Source organism: Coregonus clupeaformis, chromosome 6 (genome assembly GCF_020615455.1).
Source record: "Coregonus clupeaformis isolate EN_2021a chromosome 6, ASM2061545v1, whole genome shotgun sequence".
Lineage (NCBI taxonomy): Eukaryota > Metazoa > Chordata > Actinopteri > Salmoniformes > Salmonidae > Coregonus > Coregonus clupeaformis.
Window position 1 is genome coordinate 40,109,078 of NC_059197.1, and position 27,856 is coordinate 40,136,933.

Genomic DNA, 27,856 nt, shown 5'->3' on the forward strand with positions numbered 1-27,856 from the left:
TAGACGACAGGGTGTACAGCATAGATACTGATGTATAGTCTGGGGTGGACAGTATGATCAAAGCTAGCTGCAACATTCATGGTATGTAAAACAAGTTAGTCTTGCTAGAATGCAATACTTTACTAACTTGAGCCAAGGCCTGTCACTCATTAATTCAATCAATCCTTATCATAAATCGTTTTTAATGCATCTTGCAGGAAGAATCTCAGCACTTTCACCTCTATCAGTTATTACCAAGGAATATTAGTCAGGCATTGAGTATGCACACCTAAAATATGCGGAATAAAGGTCCTAAAACTCAGAGTGCCTACTGCGCATGCGTTCTCAAAGTTGCTGTTGCAGAAAGCAAGCAGCAGAAAGAAAGAATCGGTGAGCTAACATAATAACCAAAATATCGATGTTCGATCATCTCGCTAAAATGAGGTTTTTGCAAATGCCTTTCTCTTGATTTCGCGGGGAGTAAGTATTTTGCGTGTTATTTGTTTTCAGTGTTTCCTTTGCAAAATGTTTACTTCAGTAACTATCAGAAGCCGGCTATGATAGCAGGCCAACGTTAGCTAGTTAGCCTAGCTGATCGCTAGCAGCACAAAGAAGTGTTCAGTGCTTTGTGGTGCTATGACTCGGGGTATTTAACACTAGCTTGTTATCATTCATCATCGCTAGCTACATGGCTGGCTTTATTAACCGACTAATTTAGCTAGTTACCTTCTCGTGTAACTGTAGCCTAAGTAACGTTACTGATTTAGAACTACAATGCCAGTGTTATGTTATAAGTTTGAAAAAAAAAACATACGTTTTGGCACGCTAATATTGTCAGTACAGTAGCTAAGTAGCTAGCTAGTGCTCATTTACACTTTAAATGGTCTATTGACTACTAGACAACAATGCTGCACAACGATGACACCAGCTAGTTAGTATTTAAGAATGAGCTTTGTTCATAACTAGTTAGCTAGTTATATTAATGGTCAGGCATTCTTGATCAGAGAAGCCCTACTCAGGCTAGAGCCACGTTGAATGACTAGGGTTATTGATATTTACGCAATGATGCAATAACATTTCTGGTAGACCCAGTCATCAGACTGAGTATATTTATTGTAACTAGTAGCTACATGTCCATCATTTTCAAGAACTGGTTAGCTGGATACACTAACCAGCTACAATGTAAGACCTATCATGCTTGAGTGATTGGGACTTCTGGATTCTGACACATTTAGCTTTGTTCCAGAACTGAAAAGGGTTCTGGGTGACAAAGCACCATTACATACATACTTAACACAAAGCTGTTCTGCATCACTTAGTATTGTAAAGTATTGACACACATACACTCCTAAATGGTACCCTAGTCCCTAAATAGTGTACTACTTTTAACCAGAGCCCTATAAAGTGGTGAGGAGTCTATTGTGTCCAGAAGGGAATTCACCATTCATTTTCTGTATTCAGGTTTCACTCAAACATTATTTTGGGCTTTGTTTTACTGTTGACAGTTACAGCTGATTTCGGGATTGTATATCAATTTGCTCTCTTTAAATATTTCAACTGATTTATTCATTTCAGTCTGAATTGTTTAATCAAACTTTTCGCAGCCGGTTCCTTATATCAGGGCATAAAAACTACAATCTGTTTCCTGAATTAGCCTAGTGTGCATGTGTGCCCAGCTGGCACCCTCAACTTCAAAATTCCTTTGCTAGTTATACAATCATGTAACTAAGAACTTTGCTGGAAATAAGCATTTGTTGAATATTCATGAATGTTTCCAGATATCTGTCGAAAGATGATGGTGGTGAAGGATATCATTGCTACTTAATGCGGATCCAAGTTCAGTTTGCAGATCCATCGTCTTCATTGGCGTAGGGTTAGCTGGACATATCTGGCTGGTCTTGGAACTGTTACATAGGGCAACCTCTCCCCACTTGGCTTGATGGGATATGTAGTGATTTTGCCAACACAGCCAGATATGTACACAGTCTTGTACCCAGAACCTTTTTTCAACTGACTATTGTAGTTGTTGATTGAATCAGACTTTATTAATATAATGAGTTATCCAGGAATGTCACGAGGTAATTGACACAAGAAAACTTGAGAAAATATCAACTCTACAGATCACAATGACTACAATGAATGGCTAAATTACTTCCGGACACTAAGGGTCTGTGGAGCTCCTCTTCCTCCTCACCACTCTATGGGCCCTGGTCAAGAGTAGTATACTATATAGGGAATAGGGTGTAATTTGGGATGCAGACATAGAGATTGGTGGAGCCAGCTGGAGGCTCTCTCGGTAGCCATCATGCAGTCTGTCATGCTGTGCCCTAGGAAAGGAGATAAGGCGTCTCAATCTTAAACCCGCTGCTGTCTCTGTCTAGCTGCAGGCAGGGTACTTGCTGTAGAAGGCTGAGGCACAAATGCCGGCTAATTACCGACTACTGACTGCCATTTTAGAAAGGTCACACAATGTACAGGAAATAGATAGCTTTATGGCTGGGTCATTTTACATGGTCAATGTGGTGTTTGACTGCTGACGTGTGTGTCTCTCTCAGCATGGTGAGGAGAGCGTTTCCCATGTTGCATTAGTGGAAGTGTGACATGCTGGCCTGTCTGCCAGCATCATCAGGTGACCCTACCACCCGATTTCTCTCCCACACGCAGATGAACACTAGACTTCAGCAATGTAAGTGTTTTATCTGATAGAATTGAGTACTATAATTTCAGTTTCCTCTTCATATTTCCACTTAATGAGTTGTATATCCTTTCCAGTCATTAGTTGAATGAACTTTGAACTAACTTTGGTTAGGCTCAAATTCCTTGTTCTCTCTCTCTATCCTTGTTCCCATCCTAGGGGACACTACACAGAAGATGAGATCTGCCAACTATCCAACCCCAGCAGAATTGGATGCCTTTGCTAAGAAAGTCGCCAACAAGCCTCTGACCATAAAGATCTTCCCCAACAGTGTCAAAGTACCACAGCGGAAGCACATCCGCCGCACGGTGAACGGGTTGGACACATCCACCTCCAGCCAGCGCCACAGCCCCTACCCGTCTCAGGTCAGCAGCACCAGAGCGGGCCTCCTGGCCGTCCTCCGCACTTCGCCCGGCAAAGACAGCAGCCAAGCCCGTCTGCTTCCCAAAGCAGCCATGAACCTCCACAGCGGGCCGTACGTCGTTCAGAGCACTTTAAACCTCCCCCTGCCTGTCCCCCACGTCCAGGGCATGTCTCAAACCCAGCCCCAGGCATTGGCCCAGAAACAGAGCCTCCCACATCCACAGCATGCTCTACAGCAGCAGCACAACATGGCTCACCCCATGACTTTACAGCCACAGAATATGCCTCAACCACACCCTCAAACTTTACAGCAACAGAACATGGCTCACCCTCAAACTTTACAGCAACAGAACATGGCCCACCCTCAAACTTTACAGCAGAATCTCCAGCGGCAGCAGAGTTTGCCTCACACGCAGACTTTACAGCAGCAGCAGCAAACTCCGACTCGGCCACAAACCTTACAGCAGCAACAACAGCAGCATCTTCTTCATCATCAGACTCTGCAGCACCAGACTCTTCCCCACCAACAAGCTTTACTACAGCAGGCTGTGGCTCGGGCTCAAGGTCTCCGGCACCTGCCTGACGTGACCCAGGCCCAGCCTCCACCGAGTCTGCAACATTCCCAGGGCCTGCAGCACCCCCAGAGCCTGCCCCTGTCACAGCCTCTCCCCCAGGGCCTGCGACACCTGCCTGATGTGGCCCAGGCCCAGCCACCCAGTCTGCAACATTCCCAGGGCCTCCCCCCGTCTCAGCCTCTCCCCCAGGCCTCCGGTACCGGCCCTGGCTCCCCCTCTGCTTCCAATGTCCTGCAGCCCCAGCCAGGCCCCAGGAAGCTGCCAGACGCAGACGCCCCGCCAAACGTAACCGTATCTACCTCCACCATCCCACTGTCCATGGCGGCCGGCCTGCACCACAACCGGCCGGGCACCGACCTGAGCAGCATCGTGCACCAGATCAAGCAGTTCTGCCAGGCTCGGGCCGGAATGGGCTCCACTTCGGTGTGCGAGGGCCAGATCGCCAACCCCAGCCCCATCAGCCGTAACCTCCTCATCAACGCCAGTTCCAGGGTCAACACACCCCACAATCTGGGCCTCCTTCCCTCCTGCCTGCTGGGCCCGAAAGAGAAGGTCCCTGGAGGATCCCAGGGCCCTGCGGGTGCTAGTGGCCTACAGCCCAACATGGCTGTCATGAACAGGATGCCACCTGCTTTCCACACTGACATGACGCAGCAGTTACAGCAGCAGCAATTACAGCAGTTACAACAGGCTCACCAGCATCAACAACAGCATCAGTTACAGCAGCTCCAACAGGTTCACCAGCAGCAGCAACAACATCAGTTACAGCAGCAACATCCGCTCCAACAGCAGCAACTCCAACAGCAGCGCTCCTGGAACCAGCACCAGCTGGCTCACATGCAGCACCTGCCTGAGGGAGCCCACCCCTGTAAGAACCCCAGGAGAGAAGCCCCCTCTGGGCCTGGCTTCTCTGCCAAGACCCTCAACTACCGCCACGAGCTGCTGGCCTCGCAGCCACAAGCCTTCCCCCTTAAACACCCATCAGACAAGACAACCTCCTCGCCCCCCGTCACCGGCCCAGCAGGCGGCACCATGCCAAGCTACACCAACGGGCCCCACCTGCAGGTTCCATGGGGCAGCGTCCTACAAGCAGCCAAAAGTGACGGCCTAGGCCCACAGGATTTGCCCATGGCCTTCCAGGGGGGCCCGGCAGGGACCTCCATAGACTGCAGCACACCAGGATCACAGTACCGACCAGGAGCCAGACCCGGGGTCCCAGGTCCAAGTCAGACCAAGCTGATGCAGCAGAATGTGTCTGATTACCTGGCTGGGGAGTTCCAGGCATTCCAGCAGAACCCAGGAGCCATGGGGAAGATGCACAGGCCCCCCATGGGCAGAGCTCCAGGCCAGGGCCCAGAGCTAGGCAATGGTAGAAATATCCAAGCTCACCACCCAGGCTATAGATAGATAGATCTATCTGTCTTCATCTCACCAGTCGTGTGTTATGGTTGGTGAATGATTCAAGGTTACAATCAGGTTTCCACATGTTGTAGAGATCTTGCAAGTGATCAATTGAATGTTCTCCCTAGTCGGTTGTTCCTGCTCTCAATGTTCAATAGCTGACTTGTCTGTATTTAAGAAATGCTTCCTCAGCCAATTAAAAGGTGTCTGTTATCCTTAGTGCCAGATGAAGGGTTTTAGATTGTTATTCCAGTGATGAGGAACACTTACTCATACCACAACATGGACATCTGCTGCTTGTAGTATTTTCTGGGATACGCTATTGTGATCTAGGACTAGGTAGAGAACCTAGTAGGGCTACTTCCTGTCAACATAATAAGCGCCAGTTATGCCCAGGTTGTCATGGAACCAACCACTCCCTTTTACAATATTAGTGGCCTTACAGCTGCCAATGCAGTGGCAGAAAATGGGGTCTACTTTCCTGACTTATGTTTACATTTACAATTATGCAGCGGCTGAAAATTCCATATAGACATGGAGGATGCATGCTTGTTAATGCCCCCAATGAGACTGATTTGCTGAAGGGGTATTTTTGTATGCTAATATGAATCAGGTCCATGTCTAAGAATATATTATTTCTTCAATCTCTCCCCATATACAGTAAGGTAAGGCTACAGCCATTGTGTCCTGTCCTCTTGTGTGTGTGGTAAGGCCTTGAGACAGAGTGCTTTTGAAGTTGTTTTTAATTGTTTTATTTTATCCCTACCTTGTGCTGTTACTTTAATTGTTTCTACTTGAATTTTACCGGTGACGTTTTCAGTATGAGGACTTGGAGAATTGAAATGTTATGCTAAACATTTACAAAAGGAACAAAACCTAACTTTGGGAAAAACATTACATGTATTTGAATAACGTGAACCCTGTACAATCAATCCCCTGATCTTGAAAGGAATTGTCTGTGTGCAAAGACCAAATTGATCACTTGCAAGTGTACATACCAGAGGGTTAAAATGGTATTTAATACTTTCACCACTATACTACTGTAAACAATTCCTTGTGGATCTTTGCCTGTCTGTGGGGGTTGTGGTAAGCTGAGGGGTATCCTACGAAGCAGGTTTGAGGAGTTAGCGAGGTAACTTTGGTCAACTCTGGATAACTGGTCATACGAAAGTGGCTCACCTTTTAGCCAGGTAAATCTCTATGGCAATAAATCCTTCAGAACTAACCTGCTCTGGGGAAGGCTAACTCATGGCTAATTCCACTTACCCTGAATGAAATGACTGAGCCACGAGTTGAGGACCAACAAAGTCAGATTCCCTCCCTCTTGCAAAGATTGCGTCATGATCCCCTTCATTTGAGGAAGATGACTGATTAAATAGATGTTTTTTTTTGTCTTAAAGAGTAATGTTAAAATATCCCATTACACAGTTTAATGACAATGCATTTTAAACGTCATGCCCAGTAACACTTTTTTACGACTTAATAAAATAAGGTTATCGATAGGAGTGGGGAAAAAGGTGCTTGTGGTTGTTCATTAATAAGCACACCACGTTGGCATCAACGATAAGTAATAAAGATTGTGCTTCTAAAAGCCCATTTCATACCATGATTTCGGCACAAATGAAAATGTGGCACTGACTCGCCCATGGATTGACGTTTCAGCATTGTCTTAACGAAAAGTTCAGCATTCGACTAGCCATGTGCGACATACACGTGCAGTTACTAGCATTGCTAGAGTTAGTGGCAGACGGACGAGCAATATCCACCGTCTTAGTACGGATAAGAGCTGGAATGTGAAGCTAACGGAAGCTGGTTAGCTTTAGAAAACCCTGAGTAGATCTAGCTTGCTTCGTAGGAGACCACTCTTCCTTCACTTGCTAGCCTTATCCTAACTATGTATTGTCTCTGTACTACCTAGAAAGGAGAACTGTGGTTCAGTCCAGTTCTTTGAAATGCAGGTTACCTCATGCTAGTAGATGGGTCTAATCATAGAAATATAATTACTTCTAAGTAATTATATTTCTATGGGTCTAGCATGGTGCGTTTTTCCTCAGTTTAGCTTGGGTAACGGCTTACTCTTGTGATGGCCCCTCATTCCTCCTCCATGATAACTCTTGAAAAAAAGCCTTAAATGTTATATTAGTTACCCTCGATACCTTAAATGTTGTATGACTTTCTACACCATGCCGGATTTCCTCAAACAGTGCATGGTGTAGGATCCCAAATCGAAAATAGTTATGATACTAGCAATTGTTTCTGCATATGTTTTCATTAAAGGACACTGTTAAATTGCTAATTAAAAATCCTCCTTTAAAGGATGGAAAGTATTTAGCAGAGTTTTATAGGTGTGTGTGGCACTGGGCTGTAACTATGGTCTTCAGACTACGTTTCTTTAGTTGTTTCTACGTGACAAATACACTACAGTAATTTAGTTCTTAGCTAATTTATTTCCTTGATCACTGCATCCTGAAGCCATAGGTTTTTCCTCATAGGTGCCATAGGTAAAGCATATCATCAGACACAAAACAATGCAAACTGATGTCTCACAATTAGCTGCATTCAGTAAGAGATGGAAAAGTCATAGCAGTAATTTTATATAGCCTTAAAGGTGCTACACATAGGATTTTTTATTTTGCATTGTCATTTCAGAAAATGGCTATAATATATCTGCAGTAATAGTGGAATGATAGTGGTTCACTGTATTACATAACTGCCCACCAGTGTTGTGATTAGCTGTGATATTTGTCTATTGATTACATCTGTTGTCGAAATGGGAAAGCTGTTTTGACTTTGGCTGTGTTATCAAGTGGAAATCGGGTCAAGCGGCCAATGTAAAAATCGCTCTAATTTCCTGGTTGCTAAAATTCTACACGGTTTACTCAATTTCTGTTGTATGTGAGAAAACAAGCACTGAATAGTGTAGGGAATCATTGTACCATCTAAATCTCTGTGAAATATATTTTCAAGAAACAAAAAAATATAGTTTTACTGCTGTTTTTAAGCTGGTGGACCAAAAACTAAACTAAAAGGCTCAAGCGTGAGTCTCCTCCGTGATGCGGGGGAGAGGGTAGATTTTGTTTTGAAAGCAGCCTAGTGCTGTTGCAATTCACTGAGCTTCCAGATAGAATTTGCCCCAATGGGTAGCACCTTTAATGTTATGGATTGAGATTTCTTACCTGAGGGCAGTAGCTAGATTCTGTTGTTTGGCTCTTACTACTGTTGTGTTCCTGATGTGCCTGGCCCTTGAAGCTGCTATTGAATTCCAGTTTGAACACACAATAGTGCGATTTGTGTGTGTGTGTACAGTTGAAGTCGGAAGTTTACATACACTTAGGTTGGAGTCATTAAAACTTGTTTTTCAACCACTCCATACATTTCTTGTTAACAAACTATAGTTTTGGCAAGTCAGTTAGGACATCTACGTCTAAGTAAGACATCTAAGTAATTTTTCCAACAATTGTTTACAGACAGATTATTTCACTTGTAATTCACTGAAGTTTACATACACTAAAATGACTGTGCCTTTAAACAGCTTTGAAAATTCCAGAAAATGATGTCATGATATGCTAATTGACATCATTTGAGTCAATTGGAGGTGTACCTGTGGATGTATTTCAAGGCCTACCTTCAAACTCAGTGCCTCTTTGCTTGACATCATGGGAAAATCAAAAGAAATCAGGCAAGACCTCAGAACAATTTTTCTGTAGACCTCCACAAGTCTGGTTCATCCATTGGAGCAATTTCCAAATGCCTCAATGTACCACGTTCATCTGTACAAACAATAGTACGCAAGTATAAGCACCATGGGACCACGCAGCCATCATACTGCTCAGGAAGGAGACGTGTTGTGTCTCCAGAGATGAACGTACTTTGGTGCGAAAAGTGCAAATAATTCCCAGAACAACAGCAAAGGACCTTGTGAAGATGCTGGAGGAAACAGGTACAAAAGTATCTATATCCACAGTAAAACGAGTCCTATATCGACATAACCTGAAAGGCCGCTCAGCATGGAAGAAGCCACTGCTCCAAAACCGCCATAAAAAGCCAGACTACGGTTTGCAACTGCACATGGGGACAAAGATCATACTTTTTGGAGAAATGTCCTCTGGTCTGATGAAACAAAAATAGAACTGTTTGGCCATAATGACCATCGTTATGTTTGGAGGAAAAAGGGGTACGCTTGCAAGCCGAAGAACACCATCCCAACCGTGAAGCACGGGGGTGGCAGCATCATGCTGTGGGGGTGCTTTGCTACAGGAGGGACTGTTGCACTTCACAAAATAGATGACATAATGAGGAAGGAAAATTACGTGGACATATTGAATCAACATCTCAAGACATCAGTCAGGAAGTTAAAGCTTGGTTACACCAGCTCTGTCAGGAGGAATGGGCCAAAATTCACCCAACTTATTGTGGGAAGCTTGTGGAAGGCTACCCAAAACGTTTGACCCAAGTTAAACAATTTAAAGGCAATGCTACCAAATTCTAATTGAGTGTATGTAAACTTCTGACCCACTGGGAATGTGATGAAAGAAATAAAAGCCGAAATAATTCATTCTCTCTACTATTATTCTGACATTTCACATTCTTAAAGTAAAGTGGTGATCCTAACTGACCTAAGACAGGGAATTCTTACTAGGATTAAATGTCAGGAATTGTGAAAAACTGAGTTTAAATGTATTTGGCTAAGGTGTATGTAAACTTCAGACTGCAACTGTATATATAGTAATGATGTATGGGGTTGTACTAGTGGAATAAAGGTTACTATTTATACTGTGTTGTCATGGATTTTTGAAATGCGAGATGGTAAATCTTTGCAGTGGAAATGGACCAACTGTTGCTGCTGTGAGCCAAGCAATGTACCTGTTGTTCCATTTGACCTGATTGACCTGTTCTATTATGTGGTACTGCCATGTTAAAGCCCGAGAAAGTCAGGTTTACAGTTACTATTTCATATGAAGTGCCTCCACTGGGCTTAATATGGAAAGTGTATATGTTTGATTTTGTGTGTGTGCGAGAGAAAGGGTGTGAAGCATAGCTTAGATACTTGTGCACACTACACAGTGGTGCACTTCTATCCATTGTTGGGGGCCCAAGCATCTAACTGTAACTACTGATACTGGACAGAAGTCTTTGTTCATGTTCCACAATGATTCCAGACACTTTTGGGAGTCTGAACGGTTGCTGCTGAATCACTGACCAAAGTCACCAAGCCTTCCCCTCAAACATAACCACCATGGCCCAAAGCCTAGATACAGGCTGTGTCCGAAATGGCACTCTATTCACTCTATAGTGTACGACTTGACCTAGGGTCATAGTCAAAAGTAGTGCACTGTTTAGAAAATAGGGGGCCATTTTGGACACACATTCTTTAAGCAAGTTGGTTTGTATTAGTTTTAAAGACTCATGCTATGTTAAGGTTGTGACAAAAGTGGTCTGCTGCCCTCTAGACAGTTGTAGGAACAGCATGTGGGACTGTGATGACTTAATTGTGGTTGTGAGAGAGAGTTTTTGCTCCACATAAGTGGAAATGTGACATGAATGGCAGTGGTTGGGGGAGCTCACGTTTCTCTACTTTGTAGAATGGTGTTATTCCAGTTTGCCTATCCTTCAGAATCTATGCCTTGCACAAACATTCCCCCCTCCCCTAACCAAAATAAAGTTGGCATTTGCAAAACCGATACCTTTTATTTCCTGTTTATTATATTTGTAACAGCAAGGCTTGAGGTGATATGTATGAAACAGAATTTTCAAAGGATATAAAACATCTATATAATAGTCATTCTACACATGTATCTGCATGTATCTTGCATACTTACATATCAATACATGGATGGGATAAGGTTAAACACTTCCAATTGTGTGTTATAGTGTGTGATACACTTCCAAATCCCAAACATGGATTCAACATTTTAAAATTCCATTTGTTGACAGTCTAGAAATAATATCCAATAGTTATTGAAAAGTATTCAGACCCATTGACTTTTTCCACATTTTGGTACGTTACAGCCTTATTTTCCCTCATCAATCTACACACAATACCCCATAATGACAAAGCGAAAACAGGTTTGTAGAAATGTTATCACATTTATTAAAAATAAAAAACAGAAATACCTTATTTACATAAGTATTCAGACCCTTTGCTATGAGACTCAATATTGAGCTCAGGTGCATCATGTTTCCATTGATCATCCTTGAGATGTTTTTACAACTTGTTTGGAGTCCACTTGTGGTAAATTCCATTGATTGGACATGATTTGGAAAGGCACACAGTGCATGTCAGAGCAAAAACCAAGCAATGAGGTCGAAGGAATTGTCCGTAGAGCTCCGAGACAGGATTGTGTCGAGGCACAGATCTGGGGAAGGGTACCAAAAATTGTCTGCAGCATTGAAGGACCCAAAGAACACAGTGGCCTCCATCATTCTTAAATGGAAGAAGTTTGGAATCACCAAGACTCTTCCTAGAGCTGGCCGCCCGGCCAAACTGAGCAATCGGGGGAGAAGGGCCTTGGTCAGGGAGGTGACCAAGAACCCGGTGGTCACTCTGACAGAGCTCCAGAGTTCCTCTGTGTAGATGGGAGAACCTTCCAGAAGGACAACCATCTCTGTAGCACTCCACCAATCAGGCGTTTATGGTAGAGTGGCCAGACGGAAGCCACTCCTCAGTAAAAGGCACATGACAGCCCACTTGGAGTTTGCCAAAAGGCACCTAAAGGACTCTCAGACCATGAGGAACAAGATTCTCTGGTCTGATGAAACCAAGATTGAACTCTTTGGCCTGAATGCCAAGCGTCACGTCTGGAGGAAACCTGGCACCATCCCTACGGTGAAGCATTGTGGTGGCAGCATCATGCTGTGGGGATGTTTTTCAGCGTCAGAGACTGGGAGACTAGTCAGGATCGAAGGAAAGATGAACGGAGCAAAGTACAGAGAGATCCTTGATGAAAACCTGCTCCAGAGCGCTCAGGACCTCAGACTTGGGCGAAGGTTCACCTTCCAACAAGACAACGACCCTGAGCACACAGCCAAGACAACGCAGGAGTGTCTTCGGGACAAGTCTCTGAATGTCTTTGAGTGGCCCAGCCAGAGCCTGGACTTGAACCCGATCGAACATCTCTGGAGAGGCCTGAAAATAGCTGTGCAGCGACGCCCCCCGTCCAACCTGACAGAGCTTGAGAGGATCTGCAGAGAAGAATGGGAGAAACTTCCCAAATATAGGTGTGCCAAGCTTGTAGCTCATACCCAAGAAGACTTGAGGCTGTAATTGCTGCCAAAGGTGATTCAACAAAGTACTGAGTCTGAATACTTATGTAAATGTGATAATTCCGTTTTTTATTTGTAATATATTTGCAAACATTTCTAAAAACCTGTTTTTGTTTTGTCATTATGGGGTATTGTGTGTAGATTGATGAGGGGAAAAAACAATTTAGTACATTTTAGTATAAGGCTGTAACGTAACAAAATGTGGAAAAAGTCAAGGGGTCTGAATACTTTCCGAATGCACTGTACCTGCAGAAAATTCAACAAAGCGCAAGATGTCGCCTAAGATCGTCTGAGAAGATCAAAGAGAGAGAAAGCGTTCACTTAGAATCTACTAATTAATTGTTAATGGATCCTTCTCAAAGCTTCTGGCCTAAACTCTTACATTTTGCATCATGACATTGTACTTCCCATGAGTTTGGAGCCTCTGGAGTAGTAGAGGATGATCCAGGCAAGAGGTTGATCCAGGCAAGTGCCAGAGAGAGCACCAGGGGCCCCACATACTCCCTACACTCACAGCTGTACAACACTACACATACCACGAGGAGCACTCCCTGCAGGAAACTATGGGAGAACAGAGAACATAATTTGGCATCTAATTTTACATTCGAAATAGAGTTGGTCCCATTTACATTATATTTTAATCATTTAGCAAATGCTCTTATCCAGAGGCACTTACACTTAGTGCATTCATTTTGTAATGCTAATAAATCACACATTCTCGCCCCTCTCCAGAAGAAGTAGACTGCTCCTATGACACTGATGAGCTCACCAAAGAAACGCAGGTAGTCAAGTGGTGTATCCTCAACAGGAAATGAAGGCTTGCAAATCAGATAGATCAAATGTCAGCCTCTCACAAATAATCAGTGAAATTTGGGATTTGGTGAAACCATTGAAGTCTTTGATAAATACGGTATTTAGCAAAGAAAACACATTATGAAATTGTGTATCTGTCAGAAAATAAATGTTATAGAAATGTTTTTGTTTTGGGTTAGGTGTATACAACACATATTTGGGGAATTTTTGGTCAGTAAGAGACTCAACTGTCCTTCCTTTCTGTAGGAGCCCACAGTGGTGAAGATGCCCAGGTATACCACGTAAATCAGGAAGTTCATCAAGAATATCTTACTGGCAAACTTTCCCACTTCTCCTCGAGAAGTCTGTGAAGAGGCTCTATTCCCAGCATGGCAAGACAATTCTAAGGCAAGCAGGGGTAGACATTTAAAAAAAAAAGTCACTCTGAGAACACATGTGTACTGTATATGGATCGTTCCACGAAATGAGTGTTTTTTGCGTCCCTTTGATATTTTACATAGTAATTGTGCACCAATATTGAATTTTAAAAGCCTGTTATATTAAATTAAGTTCCATTTAATATAGACCACATGGAGAATCCAAAAATTAGATTTTGTTATATGAAAAAGGCTTGCTAAAGTGCCAAAATTCTGCATGTTGACACCTATTTCCGGCAACCGTGTCACTTCTAGGAAGATTTTAACCCACTAAATCCCTAAATGTATCCAAGTGTCACGGTTTCGGCCGAGACTGCTCCTCCTCCTGGTTCGGGCAGGCTTCGGCGAGCGCCGTCCCCGGAGTACTAGCTGCCACCGCTCTATGTTTCGTCAGTCGATTGCTTTTGTCTGTCTGTATCACCTGTGTCCATTTGTGTGTTGATTGCGTGCCCTATAAGTTCCTTGTTTTGTGTTAGTATTATTGTGTGTTGTTATTTTTACTGCCACAGTGTCGGAGCTACGTCTTTGCTCCCTGTTTGTTTTGTGTTTAGTGTTTACGCGTGTGCGTAATTCTCCCTCGCCTCTTTGTGTTTTTGAAGTCAGAGGTTTTCCAGTTTCTTTGGACTATTAAATATACTGTTGGACTTTACCTCAGTGTCCTGCGCCTGACTCCTCCACCACATCCACATCGGTATCGTGACAGAACAACACACCAACATGGAGTCAGCAGGAACAGCGGCGGTACCCGAATCCCTGGAGGACCGGATCAACTACCAGGACAACATGATCCGGCAACTCGGGACCGCCATGGACGAGGTGTCCCACACTCTGCGCCGATTGGTGAATCGAGAGGTGCCCACGCACTCTTACAACATCCCATCACCAACGGCCAGTCCTCCTCTCTCAGCACCGGAACCCAGTGGCATTCGGCTCTCGCTCCCGAGGGCATATGACGGTTCTGCAGCCGGGTGTCAGGGATTCCTCCTGCAGGTGGAACTTTACCTTGCCACCATACACCCGGCACCCTCGGGATACGAGAGCGTCTCCGCCCTCATCTCCTGTCTATCCGGCAAGGCGTTGGAGTGGGCCAACGCCGAATGGAGGGGAATAGACGCCGCAACCATCACCTACGCAGAGTTCTCCCGCCGCTTCAGGGCTGTCTTCGATCATCCACCTGAGGGGAAAGCGGCGGGAGAGCGTCTATTCCACCTTCGACAGGGGAAGAGGAGCGCACAGGAGTTCGCACTGGAGTTCCGGACACTAGCGGCTGATGCGGGGTGGAATGAGAGGTGACAACAGGCCACGCACTGGGGAGTCATTTCAGGTGAGTAGGCGCCCCACTTACCCAGAGCTTTCTGTTGGTTACATGAGTATTCCTGTGAGATTTCCACAGGTGGCACCTCATTCCCAGCATAAGGCGCTAGTAGATTCAGGCGCAGCTGGGAACTTTATTGATCGGGCATTTTGTGGAAGGTTAGGAATTCCCCCTTCGGCGGTAGAAGCTCCATTTCCTGTCCACGCATTAGACAGCCGGCCGTTGGGGTCGGGTCTGATCAGGGATGTCACAACACCACTGACGATGACGACGCAGGGGGGTCATGAGGAGACCATTCAGTTTTATCTGATTGACTCTCCTGCGTACCCCGTGGTGTTGGGCCTTCCCTGGTTAAGCACCCATGATCCTACCATAGCGTGGCAACAGAGGGCTCTTATGGAGTGGTCTGCCCAGTGTGTAGGGAGATGTCTAGGTGTTTCCGTAGGGGCGACCTCGGTAGAGAGTCCGAACCAAGTGCCCGCACTGCGCATTCCCCCTGAGTATGAGGATTTAGCACTTTCGTGTTTAGCAAATCGAGGGCAACACGGCTACCTCCTCACAGACAGGGGGACTGTGCGATAAATCTCCAGACAGGAGCAGCCCTTCCCCGGAGTCATGTGTATCCCCTGTCTCAAGAGGAAACAGCGGCTATGGAGACTTACATAGCCGAGTCCTTGGCACAGGGATACATACGGTCCTCTACTTCCCCGGTCTCCTCGAGTTTCTTCTTTGTGAAGAAGAAGGACGGGGGATTGCGCCCGTGTATTGATTACCGTAGTCTCAATCAGATCACAGTTAAATACAGTTACCCACTTCCACTGATTGCGACGATGACGGAGTCATTACGCGGAGCGCAGTTCTTCACAAAGTTGGATCTCAGGAGCGCGTACAATCTGGTGCGCATTAGGGAGGGGGATGAATGGAAAACAGCATTTAGCACCACCTCGGGTCATTACGAGTATCTCGTCATGCCATACGGGTTAATGAATGCTCCTTCAGTCTTCCAATCCTTTGTTGACGAGATTTTTCCGGGACATGCATGGGCAGGGTGTAGTAGTTTACATCGACGACATCCTAGTGTATTCTTCTACACGAGCCGAGCATGTAGCCCAGGTGCGCCGAGTGTTAGAGAAGACTGTTGGAGCATGACCTGTATGTCAAGGCAGAGAAATGCCTGTTCTTCCAGGAGTCCGTCTCCTTTTTGGGTTATCGGTTGTCCGCGTCTGGGCGTGGAGATAGAGGTAGACCGGGTATTGGCCGTGCGTAATTGGCAAACTCCAACCACTGTAAAAGAGGTGCAGCAGTTCTTGGGTTTTGCTAATTACTACCGGAGGTTTATTCGGGGTTTTGGACAGGTTGCAGCTCCCATTACGTCCCTGTTAAAGGGGGGTCCGGTTCGTTTGCAGTGGTCGGCTGAGGCGGACAGGGCATTTGTCAAACTAAAGAACCTGTTCACCTCGGCCCCTGTGCTGGCGCATCCGGATCCCTCTTTACCCTTCCAAGTAGAGGTAGACGCGTCCGAGACCGGTATTGGGGCAGTTCTGTCACAACGGTCCGGCACGCCACCTAAACTCCGCCCCTGTGCGTTCTACTCCAAGAAGCTCAGCTCGGCGGAGCGTAATTATGATGTTGGGGACAGGGAGCTGTTAGCCGTAGTCCAGGCCCTAAAGGTGTGGAGGCATTGGCTTGAGGGGGGCTCAACACCCTTTCCTCATTCTGACTGATCACCGTAACCTGGAGTACATCCGGGCAGCTAGGAGATTGAACCCTCGTCAGGCTAGGTGGAACATGTTCCTAACCCGGTTCGTTTTTAAGATCACATACATCCCTGGGTCCCAGAATGGTAAGGCAGACGCCCTGTCCCGGCGGTATGACACAGAGGAGAGGTCCAACGAGCCTACTTCCATATTGCCGGAGTCTTGTTTGGTGGCTCCGGTGGTATGGGAGGTCGATGCGGAAATCGAGCGGGCACTGCGTACCGACCCTACTCCCCCCGAGTGTCCTGTGGGGCGGACGTACGTTCCGCTCGAGATTCGTGATCGACTGATTTATTGGGCTCATACATCACCCTCCTCTGGACATCCAGGTATTGGCCGGACCGTGCACTGTCTTAGCATGAAATACTGGTGGCCAACGTTAGCTAGGGATGTGAGGGTTTATGTCTCCTCCTGCTCGGTGTGTGCCCAGTGTAAGGCGCCTAGACATTTGCCCAGGGGTAAGCTACACCCCCTGCCCGTTCCACAACGACCATGGTCCCACCTATCGGTGGATTTCGTAACCGATCTTCCCCCCTCCCAGGGGAATACCACCATTTTGGTCGTTGTGGATCGGTTTTCTAAGGCCTGTCGTCTCCTTCCCATGCCGGGTCTCCCTACTGCCCTACAAACCGCTGAGGCCCTATTTACCCATGTTTTCCGGCACTATGGGGTCCCCGAGGATATAGTGTCTGACCGAGGTCCCCAGTTCACCTCCAGAGTTTGGGGGCGTTCATGGAACGGTTGGGGGTCTCGGTAAGCCTTACCTCGGGGTACCACCCAGAGAGCAATGGGCAGGTGGAACGTGTCAACCAGGATGTGGGTAGGTTTTTGAGGTCCTATTGCCGGGACCGGCCGGAGGAGTGGTCTAGGTTCATCCCCTGGGCAGAGATGGCCCAGAACTCTCTCCGCCACTCCTCCACCAATTTAACACCTTTCCAGTGTGTTTTAGGCTATCAGCCGGTCCTGGCACCATGGCACGAGAGCCAGATCGAGGCTCCTGCGGTGGACGCAGTGGATTCGGCGCTCGGAGGAGACGTGGGACGCTGCCCATGTCCATCTGCAGCGTGCCATCCGTCAACAAAAGGCGGCGCCGACCGCCACCGCAGTGAGGGACCGGTGTACGCACCGGGAGATCGAGTCTGGCTCTCGACTCGAAACCTGCCCCTCCGCCTGCCCTGCCGGGAAGCTGGGTCGGCGGTTTGTGGGGGCCCTTCAAAGTCCTGAGAAGATTGAACGAGGTGTGTTACAGGTTACAACTGCCTATAGAGTATAAAAATATTAACCCCTGCGTTCCATGTGTCTCTTCTCAGGCCGGTGGTAGCTGGCCCACTCCAAGAAGATGAGATAGGAGAGACCCCTCCGCCCCTTTGGACATCGAGGGGCCCCGGCGTACCGGGTCCGGACCATCTTGGACTCGAGGCGCCGGATGAGTGGTCTCCAGTATCTCGTGGAGTGGGAGGGGTACGGTCCGGAGGAACGGTGCTGGGTGCCCATGAGGGACATACTCGATCCATCCCTCCTGACTGAGTTTCACCATGGGCATCCCACGCGCCCGGGTCCGCGTCCTCCTGGCCGTCCCCGAGGCCGGGGTCGGCGCACGGCTGGAGCCGCGCGTCAAGGGGGGGGTACTGTCACGGTTTCGGCCGAGACTGCTCCTCCTCCTGGTTCGGGCAGGCTTCGTGAGCGCCGTCCCCGGAGTACTAGCTGCCACCGCTCTATGTTTCGTCAGTCGATTGCTTTTGTCTGTCTGTATCACCTGTGTCCATTTGTGTGTTGATTGCGTGCCCTATAAGTTCCTTGTTTTGTGTTAGTATTATTGTGTGTTGTTATTTTTACTGCCACAGTGTCGGAGCTACGTCTTTGCTCCCTGTTTGTTTTGTGTTTAGTGTTTACGCGTGTGCGTAATTCTCCCTCGCCTCTTTGTGTTTTTGAGGTCAGAGGTTTTCCAGTTTCTTTGGACTATTAAATATACTGTTGGACTTTACCTCAGTGTCCTGCGCCTGACTCCTCCACCACATCCACATCGGTATCGTGACACCAAGTTTCACCATTACTGTATAGCCTTGTTTATTTTGTTGCTTTGACAAAGTAATTTCTGATTATTTATTTAATATGATTAGTGATTTATTTATGTCTGTCCCTCATTTTAAGGTCAACCCTGTTACGTGAACTGAACTCTCATTTTAATATGGTGAAACTATTCCTTTTTAAATGTTTTATTTCAAAAGAAACATTGAACATCTAATAGTCAAATCATAGAGTAAAAGCAGGTGAGCTAGTTCTACTCTTTTTGGCAATCTTCTGGTGGTTTGTGGTGGAAAACTGAGCGGGTTGAGAAAAACACATCTACCCTGTTACCCATAGAGAGACAGACAAGAATTGTTTTAACAATGTAATGTTTTTTGTGAAGCTTGTATTCAATTGCCACTCCTTGTTGCACACAACAAGCTTCCTGTCACAAGGGGATTTATGTCAAGGGAAATCGTCAACCCTGTTACTTTATTTGACACTTACTATAGCATATTTTCTTATTTAACGTCTTGAGATGGGAAAACATGTTTTTTATTAAGTTGAACATTTGCTCTTTATGTTAAAATTAGTTGAAATCAAACGTTTTTGTTTAACCGTGCTACACTTCTCAAAGGGCACCGAATTGGTGGAACGACTCATAAATCATTGAATCCAACTTAAAAAGCTAATATTTACATGTCAAAATGATTTCACTAGAGTATTAGTAGAGAAAGTTGATCCAGACGAGGGCCAGAGAAAGAACCTGTGGCCCCACGTTGGCTCTGTTTAGTGGCTCTTTCTGTGTGTTGTCTGCAATGGCCAACAGCATGTGCAGGACCTTGTTCCCCTGGGAGTCTGTCAGCCATATTGGCTGTCTGTTATGGGTTGTCTATGAGGAAGGACACCATGTCCAGCTGGTTTGTGCAAGCAGCCAGAGTCAGAGGAAGCTCAACTGTGGGGTAGAGCGAAAGTACAGACATGAGTAGGGATAGGGTTAGTGATTTACAAAACTTGCTGTGTCTCAAACTAAACTAAAACCGAACCAAATAAAGGTTTACTTATTACTTAGTACTAACCAAAATAGAAGCCCAGCCTTCTATGAAGATGGAAGAACTCTCCCCTGGCTTTGGCCTGAACGTCTGCTCCTTTCTGTACCAGCAACTCCACAAAGTCGTCTTCTTCTTCTTCGGTGGGGTTTATCGGCGGTTGGCATCCAACGTTATGGTGCATTACCGCCACCTACTGTGGGCCAGAGACGGCGAAACTAAATCCTACCTGCCAGCCATGTTGCTCTTAAAAAATATACAATATTGGAGACTACATCTAATGACATTCTACTCAATATACTCTTTATAAACTAACTTCTCCCTCATACTAGGTCTCAGCCTCTCTCTTTCCCTCTGATAATGCCCACACTGTAGCAATACATGCTCCACGGTCTCTGTTTCCTGGCAATAATCACACTTTCCTGTTGGATGCTTTCCTATCATATTTAAAGTCTTATTCAACCGGCTGTGTCCCACCCTTAATCTTGTGAAAAAATTGCCTCCTCTCTTCTCTCCCTTCCTGCTGTCCTCCCCGACTTTCCTCTGTACTTGAAATAAATGCCTGCCCTTAGTATCTCTATTCCACTGCTCCTGCCATCGTTGCACCATCAGTGTCCATATCAGGCTTTTTGCCTCTGCCTTGCTCATTGAAACTACAACATCAACATCCCCACTAATGTATTGATGTGTGAGGATTGGACGAATGAGTTTGTACAAGTTGTTAACATGTTGATCTGAAGTAAAGAAGTTCAGTTTAATTGCTGTTAAGTTGCGTCAATTCAAATCTGATATTGGGAACAAAAAGAGGTCAATACACGTCTTCTATAATAGACTAGTATTTTAATTAATGCAAAACCTTCAATGGTAAATATGATGTTCGTATATACGGGTCCACTGAAATACCACACAAGACAGACAGAGAACTGATCCATTGTTATAAGTTCTTCCCTAAATACTCTGACAGAGATAGTTCCCGCTCCCTGCTGGCCTATCAGAGTAGAGACTGAGCGTGGTTTAGACTTACTCAGCCTATCGTTGGCGCACAGGCTGGTCCCAGACCCTTGGCGCTTCACTGTTGCCAGGCATAAGTTGTTATCATCACAACTTGTCCAGAGAGTCAGCACTTATGCAGTACACGTCCTTGAGCGCGGTTTAACAAAGAGGCAGTGTTTGTGTCTGTGTGAGACTCACAAGTCTTATCTCTCCCTACTCCCTAACAGCTCCTCACATGAATCACAGCTTGTTATGTTAAACAATTTATATCAGTACAGTACAAACCTATTATGTTTAATCATTAATGCATTCTTTCTAAGCTAGGCATCACATCTAGTTATAAGAAAATAGATCCCCACATTGCACAACAAGCCTCCGTCCATTTGTAACATTTTGGCGACGAGGATGGCAGAGTTTAGCTTACCTCCACCATCTCCATTTATCCCGGTCCCTGGAGATCCACCAGTTCCAGTTGTATATGGTTCCAGTTGGATATGGTAGTGATCAATCTGCATTGAGCTGACGGCACACGCAAACGGGCGATTCTACTCCACTCCGCACTGAGGGACACCGTGTCTTCTCCACTCTACAGCCAGTGGATACCAAGTTTACATCGGCGGTCCAAGCTCTCGAGGAACACTACAGTGGCTCACACAGTGTGATCATGCCAGTGGCAACCCGTCATCCACCTTTTTTGAGCCCCACCTGTGTAGCAAAACACATATATACAGGATATATAATAATACTTTTTTGTTATTGTTGTTCCCTGTTTTGCATATTATTTTGGCATCAATATGTATCACATATCAGTTTGCAAACAATATAAAAAACAAAACAATCATTGAGTTAATAAAGCCGCATACAAACATTGACTCTTTTTTGCTTTTGAGTAAGGCAGCTCCAAAATGCAGGTGTTTCAGCCAAGCTGATCCAATTTGTAAGTCGCTCTGGATAAGAGCGTCTGCTAAATAACGTAAATGTAAATGTAAGCTCAGTGCTTTCTGTGGTGGTGCAGCCAGCGGAAAATACAGAGCGTAAGGTTTGGTAATGTTCTCTAGTTGCGCCGTGATTGGCTCAGTGTTCTGTCACGCATTGGGACACTACGTCACCGCAAAATCTACAGGGAGAGCTAGAAAGTTCAAGCCCCTTGGGTGCTGCCACAGATTTACATTAGAAGTGCCCATCCAAGAAGGCTCAAGTTCATTGGCCACAGATAAAATGACGTCAAATCACGTTATATCTACCGTAGCTTTGATTGGACTCATGTCAACGTCATACTTTCAAAATCTTAGCTAGCAAGCTCGATAAGCAGTCATCATCATGAATCAAGTCCACAATCTACTGGCAAATCCTTTTCAATCCTTGTTATATGAAGTGAAATGATAGATAAAACATATCAGTGCTCATTGGCCATTGGACATAAACATTACACAACAAGTTGGAAATCGCAAATTCAATAATGAGTGGTTTGGAAGGAATCAGTGGATAACTGCAAGTGTTGCAAAGCAATCACTAGCCTGCTATTCAGTGGAGAGGGTGTGTGGTTGTTACGTGAATTATTTAACAAACTATTTCAGTGTCTCTGTGCGTCTCCCAAAAGTTTGTAAGTCTTTTGGGATTTAAGTAACGGACAGAGCCCCGGTCTGCATAGTCAGAGATTTATTCATTGAGAATTCTGCCATCGCAATTTCAGAGTCCATCTTTTATACTCATACATCATACAAACATCCCTCCTCTCTGTAGGCGGGCTGTAGTTTTCCACTTTAAAACTGCTCTCCTAACCATTAGGTCACACACATACACATACACACACACACACACACATAGGCTGCCTCACAATATCCTGCACCATATTTCATACTCATTAAAAAGCCTAACAGTTTCTCTCCTCCCTAAATTCCTCAGTTATCAGTTGCCTGTAGACAGTTCTCCTTGTCCTTTGTTGTCTGGCCTAACTCTTACTCACATTGCTAAATAGTAACACAATGTCATTTTTTTTTTTTTTTTTTTGTCATCATCTTTACTGGTCCTACACTCACACATTCTAACACATTTCACACAGTTTCAGGGTATAATAATTAGTCATGAATAATTAATCTATCAATCCACCCTTTGACTAAATATTACACACATACAAAATATATGTTGTTATACAAATGAATCACACACATTGAAGCATATAAGTTGGTTTGCATATAAAAACATAAAAAATTGTCTCATTCAATACAGGTTCATCAGGGTTACCCCATGATTAAAAGCGTAACGTTACTCTTTAGCAATGGTACCTAACCTGTTTACCCACTATCTGGAAACAACAGTCTAAGCCTATAGTGAAGTATGTTTGCTTCATCACATCCTGAAACATCGGTTAACTAGTACATCATACTTAAAACAAGACTTTAATACACAAAAGATCATTACAATAACTTTTAAACTAGAGATTTATAGTTCTAGGTAAACATCCAGTCTCAAACTATCTGAATCGTTGTCGTCCTCCACCAAGCCTGGTGGGTCATATTCTTCATTCCTTAGGTCGGAGTCCGGGATTGGGCCGTATCTCACCATCTGCTGTGATACTGCTCCAACGCCTTGCTCACCAATCCTCGGACACAGGGAATAAGACAACATCCACAAAGAACAAGCATACCCATAGACGCGATTGCCGCGCCTAAAATAGTTACAACAATAGTTTTCCATTTACCAAACATTTTATCAAACCAACCAGTCATTGATGTATTCACCCCCCAGTTCTCAGCCCATTCTTTACTTAATGCAGTGAGACCTGCCAGTGCTCTAGTTACTGTACCATCTGGGGCTGTATTGTTGGGGATAAACATACAACAATGACCTCCCACCATCTTGTAAATCCGCCCTTATCTGCTAAAAGCATTTCGAGAACCAAACTATTCTGCAGGTCATGAGTGAGGTGGCGGATAGTTGGCCTGAGATTCTCTTCACTGCATCCCTTGTCTAATTAACAAACCTTTGTAGATGTAATTAATCCAGTCAACATTTTTATCAATTGTAACCCACCAGAAAAACGTTGTTGTAAACCCTTCTCCAATTTGATCTGTGATTCGCATTACTTTGGTGTCTATAACATTGATAATCTCCGGGGTTCATGGTGAATTGGGGTGCCTTAGTATTATCCTTTTTAAGAGTGGTTATTTTAATATCAGAACAATTAGGTGAGGTTCGGTTTGATCCCAAATCTATCACACAAGAGAACATGGTCTGAGGCATAGATGCAGTTACAAGGGTTGGCCTACCTGTTGAACAGGCATAACAATTAGTTTGACCCAACGCCCTAGCTGTGTAGTTCATCCACCTTACCCAGAAGTTCTCATTTGAAATTCCTTCTACTTCTCCTTGGTTCATTTCCTGCAAGAGGAAATATTCTACCCTTGGTGGTTTAGTGCTATTTAGGATTCCTTCTGAGGGCCTTCCAAGGGGTATTAGACTATTTGTTGATACATCTGGTGATAACATTAGATCTACAGTGGGGAAAAAAAGTATTTAGTCAGCCACCAATTGTGCAAGTTCTCCCACTTAAAAAGATGAGAGAGGCCTGTAATTTTCATCATAGGTACACGTCAACTATGACAGACAAAATGAGAAAAGAAATTCCAGAAAATCACATTGTAGGATTTTTAATGAATTTATTTGCAAATTATGGTGGAAAATAAGTATTTGGTCAATAACAAAAAAGTTTCTCAATACTTTGTTATATACCCTTTGTTGGCAATGACACAGGTCAAACATTTTCTGTAAGTCTTCACAAGGTTTTCACACACTGTTGCTGGTATTTTGGCCCATTCCTCCATGCAGATCTCCTCTAGAGCAGTGATGTTTTGGGGCTGTCGCAGGGCAACACAGATTTTCAACTCCCTCCAAAGATTTTCTATGGGGTTGAGATCTGGAGACTGGCTAGGCCACTCCAGGACCTTGAAATGCTTCTTATGAAGCCACTCCTTCGTTGCCCGGGCGGTGTGTTTGGGATCATTGTCATGCTGAAAGACCCAGCCACGTTTCATCTTCAATGCCCTTGCTGATGGAAGGAGGTTTTCACTCAAAATCTCACGATACATTGCCCCATTCATTCTTTCCTTTACACGGATCAGTCGTCCTGGTCCCTTTGCAGAAAAACAGCCCCAAAGCATGATGTTTCCACCCCCATGCTTCACAGTAGGTATGGTGTTCTTTGGATGCAACTCAGCATTCTTTGTACTCCAAACACGACGAGTTGAGTTTTAACCAAAAAGTTATATTTTGGTTTCATCTGACCATATGACATTCTCCCAATCCTCTTCTGGATCATCCAAATGCACTCTAGCAAACTTCAGACGGGCCTGGACATGTACTGGCTTAAGCAGGGGGACACAGCAGGATTTGAGTCCCTGGCGGCGTAGTGTGTTACTGATGGTAGGCTTTGTTACTTTGGTCCCAGCTCTCTGCAGGTCATTCACTAGGTCCCCCGTGTGGTTCTGGGATTTTTGCTCACCGTTCTTGTGATCATTTTGACCCCACGGCGTGAGATCTTGCGTGGAGCCCCAGATCGAGGGAGATTATCAGTGGTGTTGTATGTCTTCCATTTCCTAATAATTGCTCCCACAGTTGATTTCTTCAAACCAAGCTGCTTACCTATTGCAGATTCAGTCTTCCCAGCCTGGTGCAGGTCTACAATTTTGTTTCTGGTGTCCTTTGACAGCTCTTTGGTCTTGGCCATAGTGGAGTTTGGAGTGTGACTGTTTGAGGTTGTGGACAGGTGTATTTTATACTGATAACAAGTTCAAACAGGTGCCATTAATACAGGAAACGAGGGGAGAACAGAGGAGCCTCTTAAAGAAGAAGTTACAGGTCTGTGAGAGCCAGAAATCTTGCTTGTTTGTAGGTGACCAAATACTTATTTTCCACCATAATTTGCAAATAAATTCATTAAAAATCCTACAATGTGATTTTCTGGATTTTTTTTCCTCAATTTGTCTGTCATAGTTGACTTGTACCTATGATGAAAATTACAGGCATCTCTCATCTTTTTAAGTGGGAGAACTTGCACAATTGGTGGTTGACTAAATACTTTTTTTCCCCACTGTACCTGCTGATCTGTCTCGGAGGTGGAAGATTCATTTTTCTCCTGAAAAATGAACCTCAAACATATATCTGCCCCGAAATTATCAACACAGGCCCAATAGTTCCTTGCTATGTCATCTTGCATAATTGACTTTACCGTTATCACCAGTTCCGTTTTACATTTATCATGGGTTTGTTTAATTCCCCATCGGTGTACTGCGTCCATTCTATTCTCATAGTATGTTCCCCAGGTATGTTTAAACACCCTTGCCCAAGGACATGAGCGTTCCCCAGTGCAAATGTATTTACCATACCTTCTAGGACCTAACTTTCATGTACACGCCCCTTCTTACCAAAGCCTCCAAAACCTCCTATCTCTTCATGGGAGAAGTCGAATGGTATCTTGAATCCCCCATCTTGTCCTAAACTGACTTTAACTATTAAAATAATCATTCCCCCAATAGTCTTTCTCGAATCAGTGCATCATTTCTCTGTTTAGGTTGACCTGGATTAATCCATAATATGGTTAACATGATGATGCAGCTCAGAGTCCCCCAAAATCCCCAAAACCGCCATCCCAATCCTGTCCCTGACCCACCTGCCTGGTACTTCCCCATACCCACACCTCTATAAACACCCCACAGTGATGAAAGGTCGGGGTAGGGTTTCTTCGTTAACAGAGTTTACCCCCGAACCCTAGTGGTCCAGTTCTTCTCTTTAACTCTGTGTGTGTTCAACGGTGTTGGTATGTTGGCCTACCTTTTTGCAGTGGGTAACGTGGACCCAAGTGGCTCTCTCAGCTATTCTTATAGCGAAGGCAGTTACCAATAGGACTTGGTATGGTCCCTCCCAGCGTGACTGCTTTCAATCCTTTTTCCTCAACGATTGGATCCACACCCAGTCTCCAGGTTATATACCATGAATCACCTTCTCCTTTAATTCTCCTGTAGGACACAAATTCTTAGACATACGGTTAACAAACAATTTTCTCATGTGTTCTGCTAGTGTATTCTCTAGTTCTATGCCTGCCTGTCTGGTCCTGCCAACTGTGGCATTCTGTAAGGTCTTCCAAACACTTTCTCAAAGGGGGATAACCCATCTTTATCTGGGGTTACTCTACATTTCTTCCCTTCACTCCGTGATAACTCTATAAAATCAATTTTCAATAGCTGGAAGGGGTACTTAGCCGGAGGATACTCACCCTGAGGTGCCCTTTGGCTGCCCTGGTGATTATTTTGAGCACAGATAACACACCTTGAACATAAAAAAAAAAAAATGTATAATTAGTAATCCCATATGCAACAAAGTGTTGTCTAATCTGCTCTACCATCCATCCCTCCTCTTGACACATGTCACTGCCCATGTGTCAATATTACCACCTACCTAAACAATCACTTAGGTAACATTGGTAATTTATCATCCAATTACCATCCCTTATTTATTTTTGAGACTGTCCCTTGCTTCTTTATTGCGCCTATCTTCCTGATCTCATTACTAAATAAATGATCTAGGTAATAGCTGTTTCGCATTAGATTGTGCCTTCCTCTGATTACTGCAGCTCATTGCATTAATTTAGTTTCAAATACCAACTTGTTGTTTATTAAAGCATACTAAAAATGAAATTTAAATGACAACATTTGATAATACCTCAACTTACTTCTATCCCGTAAAAGTAATCCAAGATTAGTACAATTGACTAGCAACAGGTATCCCTCATTCAGGGAAAGCTCTCTCTCTCTTCTGTTATTTTATGGTTCAAATCATATACATTATTACCAAATTATAATCTTCACACTTTTCACAGTACTATAAATTACCCTCAACTTGGTAAAATAAACTATCTTAAAGTCCTCTCATGCCTTTAGAATTACCAGTGTGGATGAGTAATGAACACCAGAAAGTCAAAACAGAGTTCAGAGGCAATTGAAATCATTCAACGAACTGTTCCATCCCATAGTATACTAAACATTACCATCATTCTAAATATTTCATAAATGTTACTTATCCCAAGTGTTCATTAAGTCCTCATGACATTTATTCTCATAAGAAATCATATACCGTGGGGAGAACAAGTATTTGATACACTGCCGATTTTGCAGGTTTTCCTACTTACAAAGCATGTAGAGGTCTGTAATTTTTATCATAGGTACACTTCAACTG

General features: G+C 44.6%; 1 protein-coding gene across 2 annotated transcripts; it reads left to right on the plus strand.

Annotated features, from left to right (window-relative positions):
- Nucleotides 1–325: 325 nt before the first annotated feature.
- LOC121567932 (protein FAM222B) lies at nt 326–8,372 on the plus strand. 2 transcript variants are annotated; one of them, XM_041878324.2, is made up of 3 exons: nt 326–369; nt 2,535–2,665; nt 2,834–8,372. In XM_041878324.2, exons 2-3 carry the CDS (start codon nt 2,581–2,583, stop codon nt 5,017–5,019), a joined length of 2,271 nt encoding a protein of 756 aa, XP_041734258.1. In that variant the 5' UTR covers nt 326–369; nt 2,535–2,580; the 3' UTR covers nt 5,020–8,372. The 2 variants fall into 2 exon arrangements, with proteins under 2 accessions (XP_041734258.1, XP_041734257.1); XM_041878323.2 differs by having other exon boundaries at nt 346–459.
- The last annotated feature ends 19,484 nt before the right edge of the window (nt 8,373–27,856 follow it).